At 51.9% G+C, this 19,930-nt stretch overlaps 2 protein-coding genes across 3 annotated transcripts in view; both read right to left on the reverse strand.

The window, feature by feature from the left end:
- The window catches only part of SCARA5 (scavenger receptor class A member 5), a 55,650-nt gene that overhangs the window by 17,997 nt on the left and 17,723 nt on the right, over positions 1–19,930 (reverse strand). The window contains exons 7-10 of one of the 2 annotated variants that reach the window (XM_056515688.1): positions 17,362–17,433; positions 15,467–15,658; positions 12,712–12,853; positions 12,513–12,522 (exon numbers count right to left, since the gene is read on the reverse strand). In XM_056515688.1, the coding sequence (XP_056371663.1) occupies positions 12,717–12,853; positions 15,467–15,658; positions 17,362–17,433 (401 nt within the window). In that variant the 3' untranslated portion in view covers positions 12,513–12,522; positions 12,712–12,716. Of the gene's footprint in view, positions 1–11,806; positions 12,854–15,466; positions 15,659–17,361; positions 17,434–19,930 lie in introns of those variants that run through there. The other variant, XM_056515689.1, reaches the window with a different exon arrangement.
- On the reverse strand, positions 98–10,697 carry PBK (PDZ binding kinase). The gene is made up of 9 exons (XM_056515692.1): positions 10,562–10,697; positions 10,500–10,531; positions 9,578–9,648; positions 8,582–8,672; positions 7,565–7,707; positions 5,803–5,972; positions 4,789–4,918; positions 2,245–2,418; positions 98–1,589 (listed from the first exon to the last, which is right to left on the reverse strand). Exons 3-9 carry the CDS (start codon positions 9,624–9,626, stop codon positions 1,387–1,389), a joined length of 960 nt encoding a protein of 319 aa, XP_056371667.1. The 5' UTR covers positions 9,627–9,648; positions 10,500–10,531; positions 10,562–10,697; the 3' UTR covers positions 98–1,386.

A 19,930-nucleotide genomic window follows, 5' to 3' on the forward strand; every position in this document is an offset into this window, starting at 1 on the left:
GAGGAAATTCCCTCCTCAGGGCATCCAAATCCCATCCAAGCCCCCATCCCCTTGGAAAAGCCAAATCCCAAAGAAAAAAATCCATCAATGCCAGAGAGAGGAGAAAATCCATTTATTGGGAACATTCCTGAAGGAAAACTTTGGAAAATCCAACTCCAAAAAGAAGGAAATTCCAAACAAAAAGAAATGGAAATTCCAACTCAAAAAGGGGGAAAATCCAATCTAAACTTGGGAAATTCCAGCCCAAAACAGAAGGAAAACCCAATCCCAAACTTGGGAGAATCCCACTTGAAAAAGTGGGAAATTCCAACCAAAGAGAAATGCAAATTCCAACTCCAAAGAGAGGAAATCCAGTCTGAAAATTGGGAAAAACAGGGAAAATCCAGCTCAAACAACGAGGGAAGACTGAATACAAGGAGGGGGAAAATCCAATGGGAAAACTCAGGAAGTTTCAGTCCAAAAAAAGAAGGAAAATCCAACTCGAAAATGAGGGAAAAATCTGACCTAGAAAAGGGAAAATCCAGCAAAAAACTTGGGAAAACCCAAACCCTGGAGGGAAAAGCCAACCCTAAAAAATTGGAAAAATTCAACTTTAAATGAGGAAATTCCAACCCAGAAAATGGAAAATTCAATCCCAAACCTGGGAGAATTCAACCTGAAAATTCCAGTGGAAAAAGAGGGAAATTCCAACTCCAAAGAGGGAATATCTGACCTAAACTTGGGAAATTCCAGCCCAAAAAAGAGGGAAAATCCAACCCCAAACTTGGGAAAATCTGACCTAAAAAACTTGGGGAAAGTCCAACCCAAAAGCCAAGGAATGGGATGGACAGAACCAGGAATGGCTCCTCCCAATCCTGGAGCCAGGTCCTGCTGGAAATCCGGAATGTCGGGGCTCCAGAAATCCGGGAATGTGCAGGGCTGCAGGAATTCCAGGAATGCTCAGGGGCTCTGGAAACCTGGGAATGCCAGGGCTCTAGAATTCTGGGAATGCTCAGGGCTCTGGAAATCCAGGAATACCTGGGTTCTGAAAATCCAGGAATGCCTGGGTTCTGGAAATCCAGGAATGCCTGGGGTCTGGAATTCCGGGACTGCTCATGGCTGGCTGTAGGAATTCCGGGAACACTCACAGCTCTGGAATTCCAGGAATGCTCAGGGCTCCAGAATTCCGGGAACGCTCATAGCTCCAGAAATCCGGGAATGCTCAAGGATGAGGAATCCCGGAAATGCTCATGGCTCTGGAATTCTGGGAACGCTCATGGCCCTGGAATTCTGGGAATGCTCATGGCTGCTGGAATTCCGGGAATTCCCATGGCTGCAGGAATTCCTGGAACGCTCAAAGCTCTGGAATCCCGGGAATTCCCATGGCTGCAGGAATTCCGGGAGCGCTCACGGCTGCGGGTTTCCCTCCAGCGCCTGCACGATCCGCGCGGCCGCCGGGCGCTGCCGCGGCTCCCGGGCCGTGCAGGCCCCGAACAATTCCCGCACGGATTCCAGGGACGGATCCAGCGCCTCCGGGGGCAGCGCCGGCCGCGTGCCCAGCGCCGCGTAGTAGGAATCCTCGTCGAAGGATTCCTCGGAAAAGGAATCCTCTGGAATTCAGAGAGGGGGCGCGGCCGTCAGCAGCGAGTGGATCCTGGGAATCCCGGTATTCCCAGGGATTCCAGCCCAGCCAGGAATTCCTTCCCAAGATCCCAGCCCAAGCTCCCCTTTCCCAGTGGGAGCCATTCCCTGGCTCCTGCCCCTCCAGCCCTTTCCCAAATCCCAGCTCTCCTTTCCCTCTGCAAAAGGCTCCGAGGATTCCCTGGATCCTTCCCTCATCCAGCTGCACATTCCCAGCTCTCCCAGCCTGGCATTGGATCCATCCCCATCCCAACTCCTCTCTAAGAAGGAATTTCAGGATCCAGGGGCTTCACTGGGAATTAAGGACTCCAGGAAGGGTCTCCCTTCCCTTTCCCATCCCCAAATTCCATAAAAATCCCTCAGGAGGATAGTCCCTGAGTGTCCTGGATCCCAGAATCCCGGAACGCTTTGGACAGGATTCATTCCATTCCAATCCTGCTATCCCAGCGTGATCCAAATCCACCCTGGGACACTGCCAGGGATCCAGGGATTCTCTGGGAATTCCAGCCCAGCCGGGAATTCCTTCCCAAGATCCCAGCCCAAGCTCCCCTTTCCCAGTGGGAATCCCATTCCCTGTGTGCCATCCCTCCATCCCAGCTCCCATTCCGGGCGGGAATTCCCGACCTTCGGAGCCGCTCTCGGGCAGGGGCAGGTGCGGGATGTTCAGCGCCAGCATCTCCCACAGGGTGAGGCCGAAGGGGAAAATGTCGGATCTGTCCGAGATGATCCCGTCGGGATCCAGCGCCTCCGGCGGCTTCCAGGGCTCCGTGCCCACGTAGCACAGCTCGGGATCGCTCACTGCGCCGGGAACGGGAGCGGGAATGGGATTGGGAACGGGGCCAGAGATCGGGAATAGGGCCAGAGATCGGGATTGGACTGGGATCCCGCATTGAAGAAAATGGGATTGGATTGGATTGGGAATGGGATCCCGCATTGAAAATGGGATTGGATTGGGAATGGGATCCCACATTGGGAATGGGATTGGATTGGATTGGGAATGGGAATTGGGAATGGGATTGGATTGGATTGGGAATGGGATCCCACATTGGGAATGGGATTGGATTGGGAATGGGATCCCGCATCGAGAATGGGATTGGATCAGGAATGGAATCCCAGACTGGGAATGGGATTGGAAATGGGATCCTGGATTTGGATTAGATTTGGGAATGGGATCCCAGATTGGGAATGGGATCCGGTATTGAGAATGGCATTGCAGATTGGATTGGGAATTGGATCCTGGATTGGGAATGGGGTCCCAGATTGAGAATGGGATTGAGGATTGGATTGGGAATGGGATTGGGAATGGCATCTCAGATTGAGAATGGGATTGGATTGGGAATGGGAATGAGATTCTGGATTGGGAACAGAATCCCAGATTGTGGATTATGAATGGGATTGGATTGGACTGGGAGCAGGATCCCAGATTGGGAACAGGACTGGAATGGGATCCCAGACTGGGATCGTGACTTGGATTGTAAATGGGATTGTGGATTGGGATCATCAGTTAGGAATGGGATTGGATTGGGAATGGAATCCTGGTTTGGGATTAGAATCCCGGATTTGGAATGGGATTGGATTGGGAATGGGATTTGGATCCCAGATTAGGAATGGGATCCCAGGAAAAGCTGCATTCCCACAGCATTCCCATCCAGAGCCCAGGGAGATCCCCTGTCCCAGAGGAATTCCAGACTCCTAGATGGATTCCCAAGCCCTGGAGATCCTTGGTGGAATTCCAGAGCCCTCCCTCTGGATTGCCATTCCCGAGGAATTCCAGAGCCCTGTGGATCCCTCCAGATTCCGGAGCATTCAGCTCCAAAATTCCCAATAAAGCTGGCCCGTTCCCACGCTCCTCCAGGACATTTCAGTGCCTCCACATTCCCAAGAAATCCTGATCCACTCCCAAACTCTCCAGGACATTCCAGTGCTTCCAGCTCCAAAATTCCCAATAAAACTGACCCATTCCCACCCTCTGGCTCCACATTCCCAATAAAATTGACCTGTTCTCACCCTTTCCGGGACATTCCAGTGCTTCTAGCTTCACATTCCCAAGAAATCCTGATCCATTCCCATCTTCTCCCTTCTGCCCCAGGAGACTCCAGAGCCTCTAGCTGAATATTCCCAATAAAATGGATCCATTCCCAAACTCTCCAGGAGATTCCAGTGCCTCCAATTCCCAACAAAATGGATCCATTCCCACCCTCTGGCTCCAGATTCCCAATAAATCCTGATCCATTCCCAAACTCTCCAGGAGATTCCAGTCTCCAGCTCCAGATTCCCAATAAAATGGATCCATTTCCCACCCCCTGGCTCCACATTCCCAATAAAACTGACCCATCCCCCATATTTCACCAGGAGATTCCAATGCCTATTATTCCAAATAAAACAAATCCACTCCCATCTTTTCCAGGAGATTCCAGAGTCTCCAGCTCCATATTCCAAATAAAATGGATCCATTCCCACCCTCTGGCTTCACATTCCCAATAAATCCTGATCCATTTTTGTCCTCTCCAGGAGATTCCAGTGCCTCCAGCTTCATATTCCCAATTAAACTGACTCATTCCCACCCTCTGGCTTCACATTCCCAATAAAATTGGATCCATTCCCACATTCCTCCAGGAGATTCCTGAGCTTCTGGCTCCACATTCCAAACATACCCTGATCCATTCTCATCATCCAGCTCCACATTCCCAATAAAACTGACCCATCCCCATATTCCAATGCCATATTCCAACGCCTCCAATTCCCAATAAAACAAATCCATTCCCACCTTCTCCAGGAGATTCCAGAGCCTCCAGCTCTACATTCCAAATAAAACTAATCCAAATAAAATGGATCCATTCCCACCCTCTGGCTCCACATTCCCAACAAACCTTGATCCGTTCCCATCCTCCGGCTCCACATTCCATATAAAACTGACCCATCCCCACATTCCTCCAGAAAATTCCAGAGCCTCCAGCTGAATATCCCAAATAAATCCCAAGGCAGCCAGAGAATTCCCAATGCTCTGGCTGGGAACGACCCCTGTGTTTTCCCACCCCATTCCCGCTGTTCCAAACCCATCCCCAAAACCCCCAAAAAGCCTGGAATTCCCAGCTCCCCCCGCCCCTCTGGGAGAATCCCTGGACTCTGGGGAACGCCCTGGGCTCTGGGGATTCCCGGGAATCCCACCTGCCAGGTTCTCGTCCAGGGGCAGGGACACGCCGACGTCGCAGATCTTGACGGCGTCGAAGGCGCCGCGCACGACCACGTTGGGGGATTTGATGTCGCCGTGCAGCAGCCGCTGCTCCGTGTGCAGGTACTGCGCGATTCCCGGCATTCCCGGGAGCGTTCCCGTCGGATTCGGGAGGGGGGAAAATATCCCAGCTCCAGCCCGAACCCGCGGGGTCTCGCGGATCAGCCCACGCTGATCCCGGTGGATCCAGCCTTTCCTTGGAGGCTCCCAGGGATTCTCTGGGGATTCCAGCCCGGCCTGGAATTCCTTCCCAAGTCCCTTTTCCCCCTTTCCCAGGGAATTCCCTCCATTCCCAGCCTCGCATTGGATCCACGCCCATCCTGACTCCTCTCTGGGAAGGAATTTTGGGATCCAGGGGCTTCACTGGGGATTCAGTACTCCAGGAAGGGTCTCCCTTCCCTTTTCCATCCCCAAATTCCATAAAAATCCCTCAGGATGGATCCTGAGTGTCCTGGATCCCAGAATCCCAGAATGGTTTCGATGGCATCCATGGATTTCAATCCCATCCAATCCCCCCATCCCAGGTGGCTCCAGACTGTCCTTGGATGGTCCCAGGGATTCTCTGGGAATTCCAGCCCAGCCAGGAATTCCTTCCCAAGATCCCAGCCCAAGCTCCCCTTTCCCAGTGGGAGCCATTCCCTGGCTCCTGCCCCTCCAGCCCTTTCCCAAATCCCAGCTCTCCTTTCCCTCTGCAAAAGGCTCCGAGGATTCCCTGGATCCTTCCCTGATCCAGCTGCGCATTCCCAGCTCTCCCAGCCCTGGCATTGGATCCATCCCAACTCCTCTCTAAGAAGGAATTTCAGGATCTGGGGGCTTCACAGGGAATTCCTCCCCAAAATCCCACCCATCCCTATCCCACCTCCCCCCAGCAGCTGGAAAGCCTCCCTGGCTCCCCGTTCTCCCGTGTTTTTCCCGTGTTTTTCCCGTGTTTTCCCGTGTTTTCCCGGCACCTGGAGGCCCCTGGCCATGCTGAGCGCCACGTGCAGGATGGTGGGAGCCGGGAAGGGCCCCAGGCGCTGCTCCCGGCGCTCCTCGATCAGGTCGTTGAGGGATTTCTCCCCCCCGAACTCCATGGCCAGGCACAGGCTGCCGTCGGGAGCGCGGCTCAGGGCCCGGTACCCTGCAACGGGAACGGGGAATGGGAAACGGGAATGGGAAACGGGAATGGGAAACGGGAATGGGAAATGGGAGTGGGAAATGGGAATGGGAAATGGGAAATGTGGGAATGGGAAACTGGAATGGGAAACGTGGGAAATGTGGGAAATGGGAATGGGAAACGGGAATGGGAAATGGGAAACGTGGGAAACTGGGAAACGTGGGAAATGGGAATGGGAAACAGGAATGGGAAACATGGAAATGGGAACCGGATCCACGGGAACGAGAACGGGAATGGGAAACGGGAACAGGAACGGGAATGGGAATGGGAAATGGGAAACGTGGGAAATGTGGGAATGGGAAATGGGAATGGGAAACATGGAAATCGGAAATGGGAAACAGGAATGGGAAACGTGGGAATGGGAAACATGGGAACAGGAAATGTGGGAATGGGACTGGGAAACAGGAATGGGAAACATGGAAATGGGAACCAGATCCACAGGAACGAGAACGGGAATGGGAAACGGGAACAGGAAACGGGAAACGTGGGAATGGGAAATGGGAAATGTGGGAACGGGAAACGTGAGAATGGAAAATGGGAATGGGAAACGGGAATGGGAAACGTGGGAAATGGGAATGGGAAATGGGAACGGGAATGGGAAACGTGAGAATGGGTATGGGAAACGGGAATGGGAATGGGAAACATGGGAACAGGAAATGTGGGAATGGGAAACAGGATCCATGGGAACAGGAAATGTGGGAAAGGAATGGGATCCATGGGAATGGATCCACGGGAACGAGAACGGGGAATGGGAAACGGGAATAGAAAATGTGGGAATGGGAAATGGGAAACGGGAATAGAAAACATGGGAATGGGAAATGGGAAATGGGAATGGGAAAAGGGAATAGAAAACGTGGAAATGGGAATGGGAATAGAAAACATGGGAATGGGAAACGGGAATAGAAAATATGGGAAATGGGAATGGGAAACGGGATCCATGGGGAACAGGAAACGTGGGAAGGGAACGAGATCCATGGGAACAAGAAACGTGGGAAAGGAATGGGATCCATGGGAATGGGAACCAGATCCATGGGAACAAGAACGGAAATGGGAAATAAGAAACGGGAGTAGAAAATGTGGGAATGGGAAATGGGAATGGGAACGGGAAACGTGGGAACAGGAAACGTGAAAATAGGAAACGTGGGAAGGGAACAGGATCCATGGGAATGGGAAACGTGGGAACTGGAAACGTGGGAATAGGAAACAGGAATGGGATCCACAAGAATGGGATCCATAGGAATGGGAAATGTGGGAACAGGAAACAGGAATGGGATCCACGGGAACGGGAACCACAGGAACAGTAAACATGGGAAAGGGAAACGATCCATGGGAAGGGGAAATGTGGGAATGGGAGCCGTGGAATCTGTGGGAATGGAAGCCATGAGAATGAGATCCATGGGAACAAGAATGGGATCAGTGGGAACAGGATCCATGGCAATGGGAAGGGGCTTCATGGGAACGGGACCCATGGGATGGGAATAGGATCAATGGGAATGGGATGGGAATGGGATGGATGGGATGGGAATCCACCCCCTCCATTCCCGGCGAATTCCCACCGACGATGTTGGGATGCTGCAGGTTCCGGAGTTTCTGGGCCTCTTCCCGGAGTCTCTGCTGGAAGAGGCTCCGCTGGCTCTGGGAACAGCTGGAACTGATTTTCTTCACAGCCCACGGAGAGCGGGATAATCCCTGCGGAGACCTGGAGGGGAAAAAACCTCTGGAATTCCTGTGGAAACTGGGAAAAGGATCCAATCTGCCTTGGGATGGGAATGCTCCGAATTCCTCGGTGGAATTCTCAGGGATTTCCCTTTGGAATTTTTATCCCTTCCCATTTCCACATGGAGCTGAATGAGGGTGGTGGAGGGAAGGAACTGAGCCCAAATCCCCGGAATTCCAGCTGGGAAAGGATTATCCCAAAAAAATGGAGCCCAAATCGCTGGATTTCCAGGAACTGAGCCCAAATCCCTGGAATTCCAGCTGGGAAAGGGTTATCCCAAAATAATGGAGCCCAAAATCTTGGAATTCCAGCTAGGAAAGGGTTATCCCAAAATCCTGGAATTCCAGCCAGGGAAAGTGTTATCCCAAAATAACAGACCCCCAAATCCCTGGATTCCAACTGGGAAAGGTTTATCCCAAAATAATGGACCTTATATCCCTGATTTCCAGCTGGGAAAGAGTTATACCAAAATAATGGAGCCCAAAATCCTGGAATTCCAGCCAGGATTTATCCTAGGAATGGCCTCAAATCCTTGGATTCCAGCCAGAGAAAGACCAGTGGGGTTATCCCAAAATAATGGAGCCCAAATCCTGGAATTCCAGCCAAGACAGGGTTATCCCAAAATAAGGGACCCCAAATCCCTGAATTTGCAGGAATGGAGCCCAAATTCCAGAATTCCAGCCAGGACAGGGTTATCCCAAAACACACTGCCCCTCCCTGGCTCTGCAAATCCCAAATCCCTCCTTCGGCTCTGGATCCATGGGGAGGAAATCTGGGATCCAAGTCCTTCCTGGGGGCTCCTTTCCCAGCCACTCCAGGATTTCCCAGGATCACAATTCCCGAGGCCATTCCCAACCTTTTCATCAGGTACACGCTGACTCCGGTGCCGAATCCCAACTTCTGCATGAAGGGAGAGGCCGGGATGGTGACGGAGGCGAGGCCGGAATCTGCAGGGAAAATTCCCGGTGATCCCGCGGGAAATCCCAGCTGGGATCGGGATCTGCTCCTCGGGAATCACGGATGGGACGGGAGGGAACGGCCTTGAACTTCCAGGGAAAGTCCAGGTGGAGTTTGGGAATGATTCCGGCCTGGGAAGGGTTTTGGATCCCCATTCCCAGCAGGATTTAAATCCCTGCGGATTTTGGGGATGAGGATCCAGGGAGGTTGGAATTCCCGGCATTCCCAAAGCATTCCATAATTCCCATGGGATGCTCTGATCCCATTCCTGACTCTGAGTTTTAGGAAAGCTCCTTCCAACCACCCCCCCGGGGTTTTTTTTCCCAATGTTTTCCCAGATTCCAGCTCCGTTCCCTGGGCGGGTTTGTTCCCTAAAAAACACGGAGACCCCACAGATCCAAACCCCAATTCCAGAGGGGAATTTCGGGCAGCACAAAGGAACTGGGATGGGAAACGGGGTGAGAAAACAGGGATGAGGAAAAGGGGGTGGGAAAAGGGATGGGAAACTGGGATAGAAAACAGGGATGGGAAAAGGAGAGGAAAACTGGGATAGAAAACAGGGATGGGAAACAGGAATGAGAAATGGGGATGGGAAATAGTGATGGGAAAGCAGGAATGGGAAATCGGGATGGGAAATGGGGATGAGAAACTGATCCCAGAGATTTTCCACTCGGATGTGCTCGGGGATAAAACCGGGAGGAGAAGGAGGAAGGGAGAGGGACCGGCAGAGTTTTCCAGGGAATCTGTGGAATTGTCCCAGGGAAGGTTGGAGCAGCCTCTGGAATTCATCCCGGGGATGCTCCCAAAGCCCCTCCCATTCCAGAGGGCGTTTCCCTGGAAAAGCCCCCCGGGATTCCTTGGGGGAATTTTCCGGGATCATCCCGCGGCTGCTCACCCGCTTTGTCCCGGCGGGAGGAGGGGGTGGGAGACTGGAACGTGTCCATGGAGCCGATCCCGATCCCGATCCTGCGGGCACGAGGGGACACGGAGGGACCACAATGGCACTGGGGAATTCCAGGATTTGGGAATTGGGAAATCCCAGACTTGGGAATTAAGGAGGTCCCAGATTTGGGGAATTTGGGGGTGCTGGATTTGGGAATTGGGGAAATCGTGGATCTGGAAATTAGGGAGGTCCCACATTTGGGAACTGGGGAGGTCCTGGATTTGGGAATTGAGGGAGTCCAGGATTTGGGAATGTGGGAAAACCTGGATTTGAGACTGTGGGAAATCCCGGATTTGGGAATTTGAGTGTCCTGTATTTGGGAATTGGGGAAATCTTGGACTTCGGGAATCAGGTGGTCCCGGATTTGGGAACTGGAGGGTTCTAGATTTATGCGTTGGGGAAATCCTGGATTTGGGGGGTCCTAGATTTGGAAACTAAGGGGGTCCAGGATTTGGGAATTGAGGAAATCTTGGATTTGAGGAATCAGTAGGTCCCGGATTTGGGAATTGGGGGTTCCTGGATTTGGAAATCAGGGAGGTCCCACATTCGGGAATTGGGGATTTGGGAACTGGGGGGATCCCGGACTGGGGAACTGGGGGTTCTGAGGGATCCAAAGCTGGAGGATGGAGCTGATCCCAGCGTGGGGAGGGAACCCCAAACCAGGGAATGGGGGAGTCCCAGATTCGGGAACTGGGGGGATCCCAGCACCGGGAGCAGGGATGGGCGCAGGTTTGGGAATTGTGGAGCGGGGCAGGATCCCAGCCCAGGGATGGGGGATCCAAGGCTGGGAGATCCCGGATTTGGGAACGGGGGGGATCCCAGTTTGGGGGGGAATTCCAGCTCGGGGGTTCCCAGGAAGAGCCCCCGGTCCCACCTCGGCTCGGGCTCCGCTGTCCGGGGGTGCCGCTCCCGGGGAACTCCGGGATCCTCTTCCCTCTCCCGGGGAACTCCGGGATCCTTTTCTCGCTCCCGGTGTCGCTCCTGGTGCCGCTCCCCAAGAATTCCGAGATCCTCTTCCCTCTCCCGGTTAATTCCGAGATCCTCTTCCCTCTCCCGGTTAATTCCGGGCTCCTCTTCCCTCTCACGGTTAATTCCGGGCTCCTTTTCCCTCTCCCGGGAATTCCGGGCTCCTTTTCCCTCTCCCGGTTAATTCCGGGCTCCTCTTCCCTCTCCCGGTTAATTCCGGGCTCCTTTTCCCTCTCCCGGGAATTCCGGGCTCCTTTTCCCGCCTGTTCCGGCCGTTACCGGGCGCCGCGTTCGAATCCCGCGCGCGCGCGCGCGCAAGCCCCGCCCCTTTCCGGGGGTGCGGCCAAACACCAAATATGGTAATGAGGAGGCGTGGCTAAACGACGGCGGTATGACGTCACCGGTCCCCGTTGTGGGGGCGTGGTCAGCGCGCAGTGGGCGTGGCCTGGGCGGTCCCGGGGAGCCCGAGGGGTTTTGGGGCGGCCCCAAAATCAATGGGGGGAATCTGGGGCGCTCTGGGGCTCTGTGGGGCCGTTCGGTCCCCAGGAATTTGGGGGAGGGGGTGTGTAGGGTCACTGGAGCCCCATAAATCCCCCCTGAGCCCCCATTCCTGCCACCCCATGAACCCCGAGTGTTCCGTGACACCCCCGACCCCATAAGCCGCATCACCTTTTGACACCCCTGAGCCCCCATAAATCCCCATGAATCCCCATAAATCCCCATGAATCCCCATAAATCCCCATCCCTCTGTGATCCCCCACACCCCATAAACCCCCATAGACCCCATAAACCCCATAAACCACATAAATTCCTAAAAACCCCATAATACTCATAAACCCCTTAAACCCCACATACCACATAGATCTCAGAAACCCCATAAACTTCATGAACCCCCATAAATCCCATAAATTCCATAAGCTTCATAAACCCCATAAGCCCCCCCAAAACCCCACAATAAATAAATATAAATCTCCATAAATCCCCTTACACTCCATAAATCCCATAAATCCCCATAAACCCCATAAACCCCATCAATATTATAAACCCCATAGATCCTATAAACCCCACAAACCCTCATAAACTCCATAAATAGCAGAAATGTCCCATAAATCCCAAAACACCACCCAAAACACCCCCAAACCCCACAAAACCCATTAACCCCACAAACCCCACAAATCCCCCCCAAACCCCATAAAACCCCACAAATCCCATTGATCTCTGTCCCACCCAAGGAGAACAAAATCCTTTATTTCTCTGGGAACGATCCCATTCCCTGTGCCCGCCTGGGATTTGGGATGGGATGGATTTGGGATGGGTTTGGGGTCATCCCTTGTCCCTTTGGGATGGCTTTAGGATTTCCCCTTTGAGATGGATTTGGGATTTTCCCCTTTGGGGTTGATTTGGGGTCATCCTCAGCCCCTTTGGGATGAATTTGGGATTTTCTCCGCGGTCCCTTTGGGATGGGTCTGGGGTTTCCCCTCGGGGTGTGTTTGGGGTCACTCCTTTGGGGTGGGTTTGGGGTTTTTTCCCTTCGGGGTGTGTTTGGGGTCAGTGATTTGGGGTGGATTTGGGGTTTTTACCCCTTTGAGATGGGTTTGGGTTTTTTTTTTTCCCTTTGGGGTGTGTTTGGGGTGACTCCTTTGGGGTGTGTTTAGGGTCAGTGATTTGGGATGGGTTTGGGGTTTTCCCCTTTGGGGTGGATTTGGGTTTTTTCCCTTCGAGGTGGATTTGGGGTTTTTTTCCTTCGGGGTGTGTGTGGGGTCAGTGATTTGGGATGGGTTTGGGGTCAGCCCTTTGGGGTGGATTTGGGGTTTTTCCCTTTGGGATGCATTTGGGGTCAGTGATTTGGGGTGGATTTGGGGTTTTTTCTTCGGGGTGTGTTTGGGGTCAGTGATTTGGGATGGGTTTGGGGTTTTTCTTCGGGGTGTTTCTGGGGTCAGTCCTTTGGGGTGGATTTGGGGTTTTTCCCTTTGGGGTGGATTTGGGGTTTTTTCCCTTTGGGGTGTGTTTCTGGGGTCAGTGATTTGGGGTGGATTTGGGGTTTCCCTTTGGGGTGTTTGTTTGGGGTCAGTGATTTGGGGTGGATTTGGGGTGGATTTGGGGTTTCCCTTTGGGGTGTTTGGGGTCAGTCCGTCCGGCAGCGCACGCCCGCGTCCTCGGCGTGGCCGCAGTTGGTTCGGCCCCATCCCGAGAAGCTGCAGAGATCCAGGGAATCCTCAGAGCCCGTGCAGGAAACATCGTCCATCCAGATCTTCCCGGAGCCTGCGGGACACGGGGACACGGGGACAGACACACGGACACAGGGACACACGGACACAGGGACAGACACAGGGACACACGGACACCGTCAGAGCGGCCGCGATTCCCAGGATCCCGAATATCCAGGGATCCATCCGGGCCTGGAGAGACCCCGGGGCTGGGAGAGCCGGGAATGTGCAGCTGGATCAGGGAAGGATCCAGGGAATCCTCGGAGCCTTTTGCAGAGGGAAAGGAGAGCTGGGATTTGGGAAAGGGCTGGAGGGGCAGGAGCCAGGGAATGGCTCCCACTGGGAAAGGGGAGCTTGGGCTGGGATCTTGGGAAGGAATTCCCGGCTGGGCTGGAATTCCCAGAGAATCCCTGGCAGTTTCCCGGGAGGGGCTGGATGGGTGGGACAGCGCATCCCGAGCTCTCCACGCGGGAATGGGGCACAGCGGCTCCGGAAGGTTCCGGCTGCACTCCCGGATTGATTTTTCCAGGATCCACCAGCTCCCAGAAGCTGGAGGGGCAACTCCAGGATTTCAAATGGATTATGGAATCTCCAGACTGGGAAGGGATCCCCCTGGATCGTCAACCCAGCCCCGATCCCCCAAATTCCCAGGGAACATTCTCCAAACGCTCCCAGAGCTCCAGCAGGGTCGGGACCATCCCCATTCCCCGGGAGCCGCTCTGGATGAATTCCAGGTGAATTCTGGATTAATTAGTTCCAGATTAATTCCAGATAAATTCTGGATGAATTCCAGGTGAATTCTGGATTAATTCTTGATTAATTAATCTCGGATTAATTCCGGATGAATGCCAGATGAATTCCAGGTGAATCCTGGATTAATTCTGGATTAATTAATTCTAGATGAATTCTGGATGAATCCCAGACGAATTCTGGATGAATCCCGGATTATTGAATTCTGGATGAATCCCATGCTAATTCGAGATTAATTCTGGATTAATTATTTCCAGATTAATTCTGGACGAATTCCAGATTAATGCTGGATTAATCTTGGATTAATTCTGGATTAATTAATTTCTGATGAATTCTGGATTAATTAATTCCAGATAAATTCCGAATGAGTTCTGGGTAAATTCTGGATGAATTCCACATTAATTAATCCCCGCTGAATCCCATGTGAATTACGGAACAATTCCAGATGAATCCTGGATGAATTCCAGATGAATTCCGGATTAATTAATTCCAGATGAATTCTGGATAAATTCTGGGTGAATTCTGGATTAAATAGTTCCAGATGAATTCCAAATGAGTTCTGGGTGAATTCTGGATGAATTCCATATTAATTAATCCCAGATTAATTCCAGATGAATCCCGGATGAATTTCGGAATGATTCTGGATTAATAATCTCGGGTGAATCCTGAATGAATTCCGGAATAATTATGGATGAATTCTGGATAAATTAAATCCAGGTAAATACCAGATTAATCCTGAATGCATTCCAGATGAATTCTGGATAAATTCTGGGTGGATTCTGGATGAATTACTGATTAATTAATTCCAGATTAATTCCAAATGAATCTCAAATGAATTCCGGATGAATTCTGAATTAATTAATTCCAGATGAATTCTGGATGAATTCTGGATAAATTCCAGATTAATTAATTCCAGATTAATTCTGAGTGAATTCTGGATAAATTCTGGGTGAATTCCGGATGAATGCCAGGTTAATCAATTCCTCATGAATTCCAGGTGAATTCTGCATGAACTCTGGATTAGCAAATTCTAGATGAATTCTGGAAGAATCCCAGATGGATTCCAGACGAATTCCAGAATAATTCCGGATGAAATCTGGATGAATACCAGGTTAATCAATCCCGCATGAATCCCAGATGAATTCTGGATGAACTCTGGATTAATTAATTCCAGATTAATTCCAGATGAATCCCAAATGAATTCCGGATTAATTCTGAATTAATTAATTCCAGATTAATCCTGGGTGAAATCTGGATAAATTTCAGATTAATTAATTCCAGGTGAATTCCGGATGAAATCTGGACGAATGCCAGGTTAATCCATCCCGCACGAATTCCGGGTGCATTCTGGATGAACTCTGGATTAATTAACTCCAGATTAATTCCGGATGAATCCCAAATGAATTCCGGATTAATTCTGGATTAATTAACTCCAGATTAACTCCAGATTAATCCTGGGTGAATTCTGGATAAATTCCAGATTAAGTAATTCCAGGTGAATTCTGGGTGAATTCCGGATGAAATCTGGATGAATGCCGGGTTAATCAATCCTGCATGAATTCCGGGTGGATTCTGGATGAGGTCTGGATTAATTAATTCCAGATGAATTCTGGATAAATTCTGGGTGAATTCTGGGTGAATTCTGGAAGAATTCTGGATTAATAAATTCCAGATTAATTCCAGATGAATCCCAAATGAATTCCGGATTAATTCTGGATTAATTAACTCCAGATTAACTCCAGATTAATCCTGGGTGAATTCTGGATAAATTCCAGATTAAGTAACTCCAGGTGAATTCTGGGTGGATTCCGGATGGAATCCGGACGAATGCCAGGTTAACCCATCCCGCACGAATTCCGGGTGCATTCTGGATGAGGTCTGGACTGATCCATCCCGGATACTCCCGGGTAAGCCCCACCTTGCCCGAAGCGCGCCATGCGGAACACGTCGGCAGCGCCGGCGTAGCCCAGCATGCGGCAGGCCACGTCGCCGTCCTTGCTGTCCCAGCCGTCGTCGCAGACGGAGCCCCAGCGGCGCTCGTGGAAGATCTCCAGGCGCCCCTCGTGCGCCCCCGAGCCGTTCACCAGCCGCACGGAGCCCTCGGACGGAGCTGCGGGACGGGCGGGAGGGAGCGACGCGGGAGTGGGGACGGGGTGGGGGCGGCACCAGGGGGGTGTCATTGTCATTGTCATTGTCATTATCATTATCATTATTATTATCATCATCATTATCATCATCATCATCATTATCATCATCATCATTATCATCGTCATTATCATTGTCATTATCATTGTCGTTATCATTGTCGTTATTATTATCATTATCATTACCATCATCATTATCATCGTCATTATCATTGTCATTATCATTGTCGTTATCATTGTTATTATTATTATCATTATCATTATTATTATCATTGTCATTATCATTATAATTATTATTATCATCATGATCATTATCATGATCATTATCATTGTCATTATAATTGTCATTATCATTGTCATTATTATTATCATTATTATTGTAATTATTATTATTATTATCATTATCATTGTCATTATCATTATCATTGTCATTATTATTATCATTGTCATTATTATTATCAATGTCATTATCATTATCATTATCATTGTCGTCATCATCATTATGGGCATCATCATTATCGTCATCATTATTGTCATCATTATCGTCATCATCATTATCGTCATCCATGGTGACATCACCATCGTCATCATCCATGGTGACATCCCCAGGGATAGTGGCATCCCAAAGAGATGGTGACATCGTCATCATCCATGGTGACATCGTCATCATCCATGGTGGCATCTCAAAGGGATAGTGACATCGCCATGGTTGATGTCACCTCCAAGGGATGATGGCATCTCTGTGGGATAGTGGCATCCACGGTGACATCTCCAAGGGATGGCGCCATCCACGGTGACGTCCCCAAGGGTCAATCCCATGCACAGTGCCATCTCCAAGGAATGGTGACATCACTCATGATGGCATCATCCATGGTGCCATTCCCAAGCAATGGTGACATCCCTGGAGCCATTCCCAGTGGACAGTCCCATCCCTGGTGCCATTCCCAAGGAATGATCCCATCCCTGGTGCCATTCCCAAGGAATGATCCCATCCCTGGAGCCATTCCCAGTGGACAGTCCCATCCCTGGTGCCATTCCCAAGGGATGATCCCATCCCTGGTGCCATTCCCAAGGAATGCTCCTGCCCACCTTGGAGCATCTCCTGCGGCTCCTCCGCAGGGTGGGAGCAGCGGGTTTGGCACCTGCAGGGGACAGAGGGAATGTCCCCAAGGAGGGATGGCCCCAAGGAAGGATGTCCCTGGGAATCCATGGGAATGTCCCCAGAGAGGAATGTGCCTGGAGTTCCATGGGAATGTCCCCAAGCTGGGATGTCCCTGGAGTGGCAGGAGAAATGTTCCCAACCTGGGATGTCCCTGCAATTCCAAGAGAAATGTCCCTGGAATTTCAGGAGAAATGTCCCCGGAACTTCAGGAGAAATGTCCCCAAAGAGAAATGTCCCCAGACAGGGACATCCCTGGAGTTCCACGGGAATGTCCCCAAGCTGGGATGTCCCTGGAGTTCCACGGGAATGTCCCCAGGCAGGGACATCCCTGGAGTTCCACGGGAATGTCCCCAAGCTGAGATTCCAGGGGGAATGGCAGGAAAACGCCGGGATGATTTTCCCAGCAGCCTCTTTGCCTCAGGATTTTCCCCCCTCCCAGACTCCTGATTCCCAAAAATCTCCCCCAGATCCGCGCTGGGATCACCGTGGGCAGCGCCGGGAACTCACCTGAGCCGGCGGCAGCGCCTCGGTCCCCCTTGTCCCCCTTGTCCCCCTTGTCCCCCTTGGGGCCGCGCTCACCTGGGCAGAGAAAAAAACCGGGATTGTTGGGATTTCCCATCCCGGCTCCGGAGGGACGGGGTGGCGGGATGGGAAATCCCAAAAATCCTCTGGGAACACATCCTGTGGCAGTGGGAAGACGAAGTCCTGGAATTCCTGATAGCAGATCCCACAAAAGGCAACAAAAAACTGGATTTTGGGACGAAATTCCCGATTTAGGGGTTAAAAATGCCCCGTTTGGGGGTCAGGGATGGGGATGCGGCTTCCCGAATCCCTGAGGAAGAGCCAGCCTCGGATCCATGGAAAAGGGCGGGGTCAGGGGTCGGGAGCAGCTGGATAAACATTCCCGCCCATTCGATATCCCGGGAATGATTTAATATCCCAATAAACGATAAATCTCCCGTTAATGACCTCACTAACGAGCTCTGTCATTCCTTGGCTCTCCCGGAGCCTCCCCCTCCCTCATTCCCGGCTTTTCCAGAGGGCTCGGATTTGCTGATCCCAGCTTGGCTGAGCCTGGCCCCGATCCCAAGGGAAGAGCTCGGGGATGCTCCAGGAACAACAAGCAATCCGAAATGCGGGATGAAGGCAAGCATGGGATAGAAAACAAATCCCGAAAAACCAGAGCTGGGCAGGAAATTCCTGCCGTTTCCCTGGGAGGCTCCGGGAGAGCGGGATCGCTCCCGCGGGCGGGCGCGGCTGTGTGGGATGAGGGAAAGCGGCCTGGAGCTGATGGGATCCAGATGGGAACGGCCGGGAATGGGGCCAGGGATGCGGCTCCCGGCCCGGGATGGGCTCGGGATGCTGGAGCAGCTCCCGCTCCTCACATCCAGCCCGGCCAGCACCGGGAAAAACGGGATCGGGAAGCGACAATTCCGGGCTGGGTGGGCTCGTCCCCAAAATGGGGTGGGATGATCCGGGAAACGGCCCCGTGTTGGGATGATCCCAAATTTGGGGCAGTGGGAAAAGGGGATGGTCCCGCTCAGGTGAGGCCCCACCTGCAGAGCTGCTCCAGCTCCGGGATCCGGAATCTGGAAGGAGAAATTCCAGAGGAGCTGCTGCCAGGGCTGGGAGAGCCGGGAATGTGCAGCTGGATCAGGGAAGGATCCAGGGAATCCTCGGAGCCTTTTGCAGAGGGAAAGGAGAGCTGGGATTTGGGAAAGGGCTGGAGGGGCAGGAGCCAGGGAATGGCTCCCACTGGGAAAGGGGAGCTTGGGCTGGGATCTTGGGAAGGAATTCCTGGCTGGGCTGGAATTCCCAGAGAATCCCTGGCAGTGCCCAGGGAAAGGTTGGATCACGCTGGGATTGTGGGATGTGGAAGAGGATTCCTGTCCCTGCAGCAATCCGGGAATCCTGGAATGGTTTGGGTGGGAAGGGACCTCAATTCCCATCCCATTCCAACCTCTCCCCATCCCAGGGTGCTCCAGCTTTTCCCTGGATGATCCCTCTCCCCTCTCTTCCCAGGAATTTTCTGGTGGGATTAACTTGGTGGCTCCAGCTCCTGAGGGCTGCAGAACATCCCAAAAATGGGACCAAATTCCCTGAGAGCCTGCAGGGAGCCTCGGGGCTGGGACAGAGCCGGGAATTTGGGAAAAGCCTCTCCTGCTGCCTTCCCCCAACAACCACCAGAGCGTTCCAGGCCATTTTCCCATCTTCTTCTTTTTTTTTTTTAAATTTTATTTTTTTTTAATTTTTTTTTTTATTTTTGGGATTGTGCACAAAATTTAGGCTCAGACACAGCGGCAGAGACCCTCAGCTCTTCCCATGGATCCGCAGGGATTGATGGATCCTGAAATCTTGGGAAAAGCCCCAGGAGAATCCACCCATCCCCACCTGCCTCCAGGAGCATTCCCAAAATCTCCACCCTGGGGATGTTCCGGAAGGAATCTTCTCTTATCCCCCCGGATTTATCCCTGAATTACCGATCCCACCTTGGATTTTTCCTGCTCTTTCCTCCTGTGTGTATTCCCTGCACGACCATTTCCATGGAAAAGTGGAAAAGTTTCCTGTCCTCGCTTCCCAGCATCATTTTTCCCATTTGGAAATAAGGAAAAAAAATCTTACACTGGGGTAATTTTGAGGGAAAATCCACTGAAAATGGGAAAATTCCAATGAGGAAAAAGACTTGGGAGTCCGCTGTTCCAGGTCAGAGCAGTACCAGGAGAGGTTTAATTTTCCATGGATTTTTCCTGTGGTTCCTCCACACCTAAAACCCCCATCCCAGGATTCCTGGGATGCAATTCCCAGGGAACTGAGGGCTTGGAAGGGAGTCCTTGGAGAAGGGCAGGACAAGTCCTGCAGAAATCCGGGATTTAGGGCAAAGCCTAGCTTTGGATCCATGCCCAGACCCAGGTCTGCTTCCCGTAAATTCCAGAGGATCCCATAAACTGCCCCAGTGCTGCCAGAGGGGCTGGATTTTCCTTGGAAAAGGGGTTGGATGAATCCCTGTATCCGACATTCCCGATCTCCGGGGGGAGGGAGGTGGCAATGGAATTTCGGGGGGACACATTGGAGTGAC

Source organism: Oenanthe melanoleuca, unplaced genomic scaffold (genome assembly GCF_029582105.1).
Source record: "Oenanthe melanoleuca isolate GR-GAL-2019-014 unplaced genomic scaffold, OMel1.0 S040, whole genome shotgun sequence".
Lineage (NCBI taxonomy): Eukaryota > Metazoa > Chordata > Aves > Passeriformes > Muscicapidae > Oenanthe > Oenanthe melanoleuca.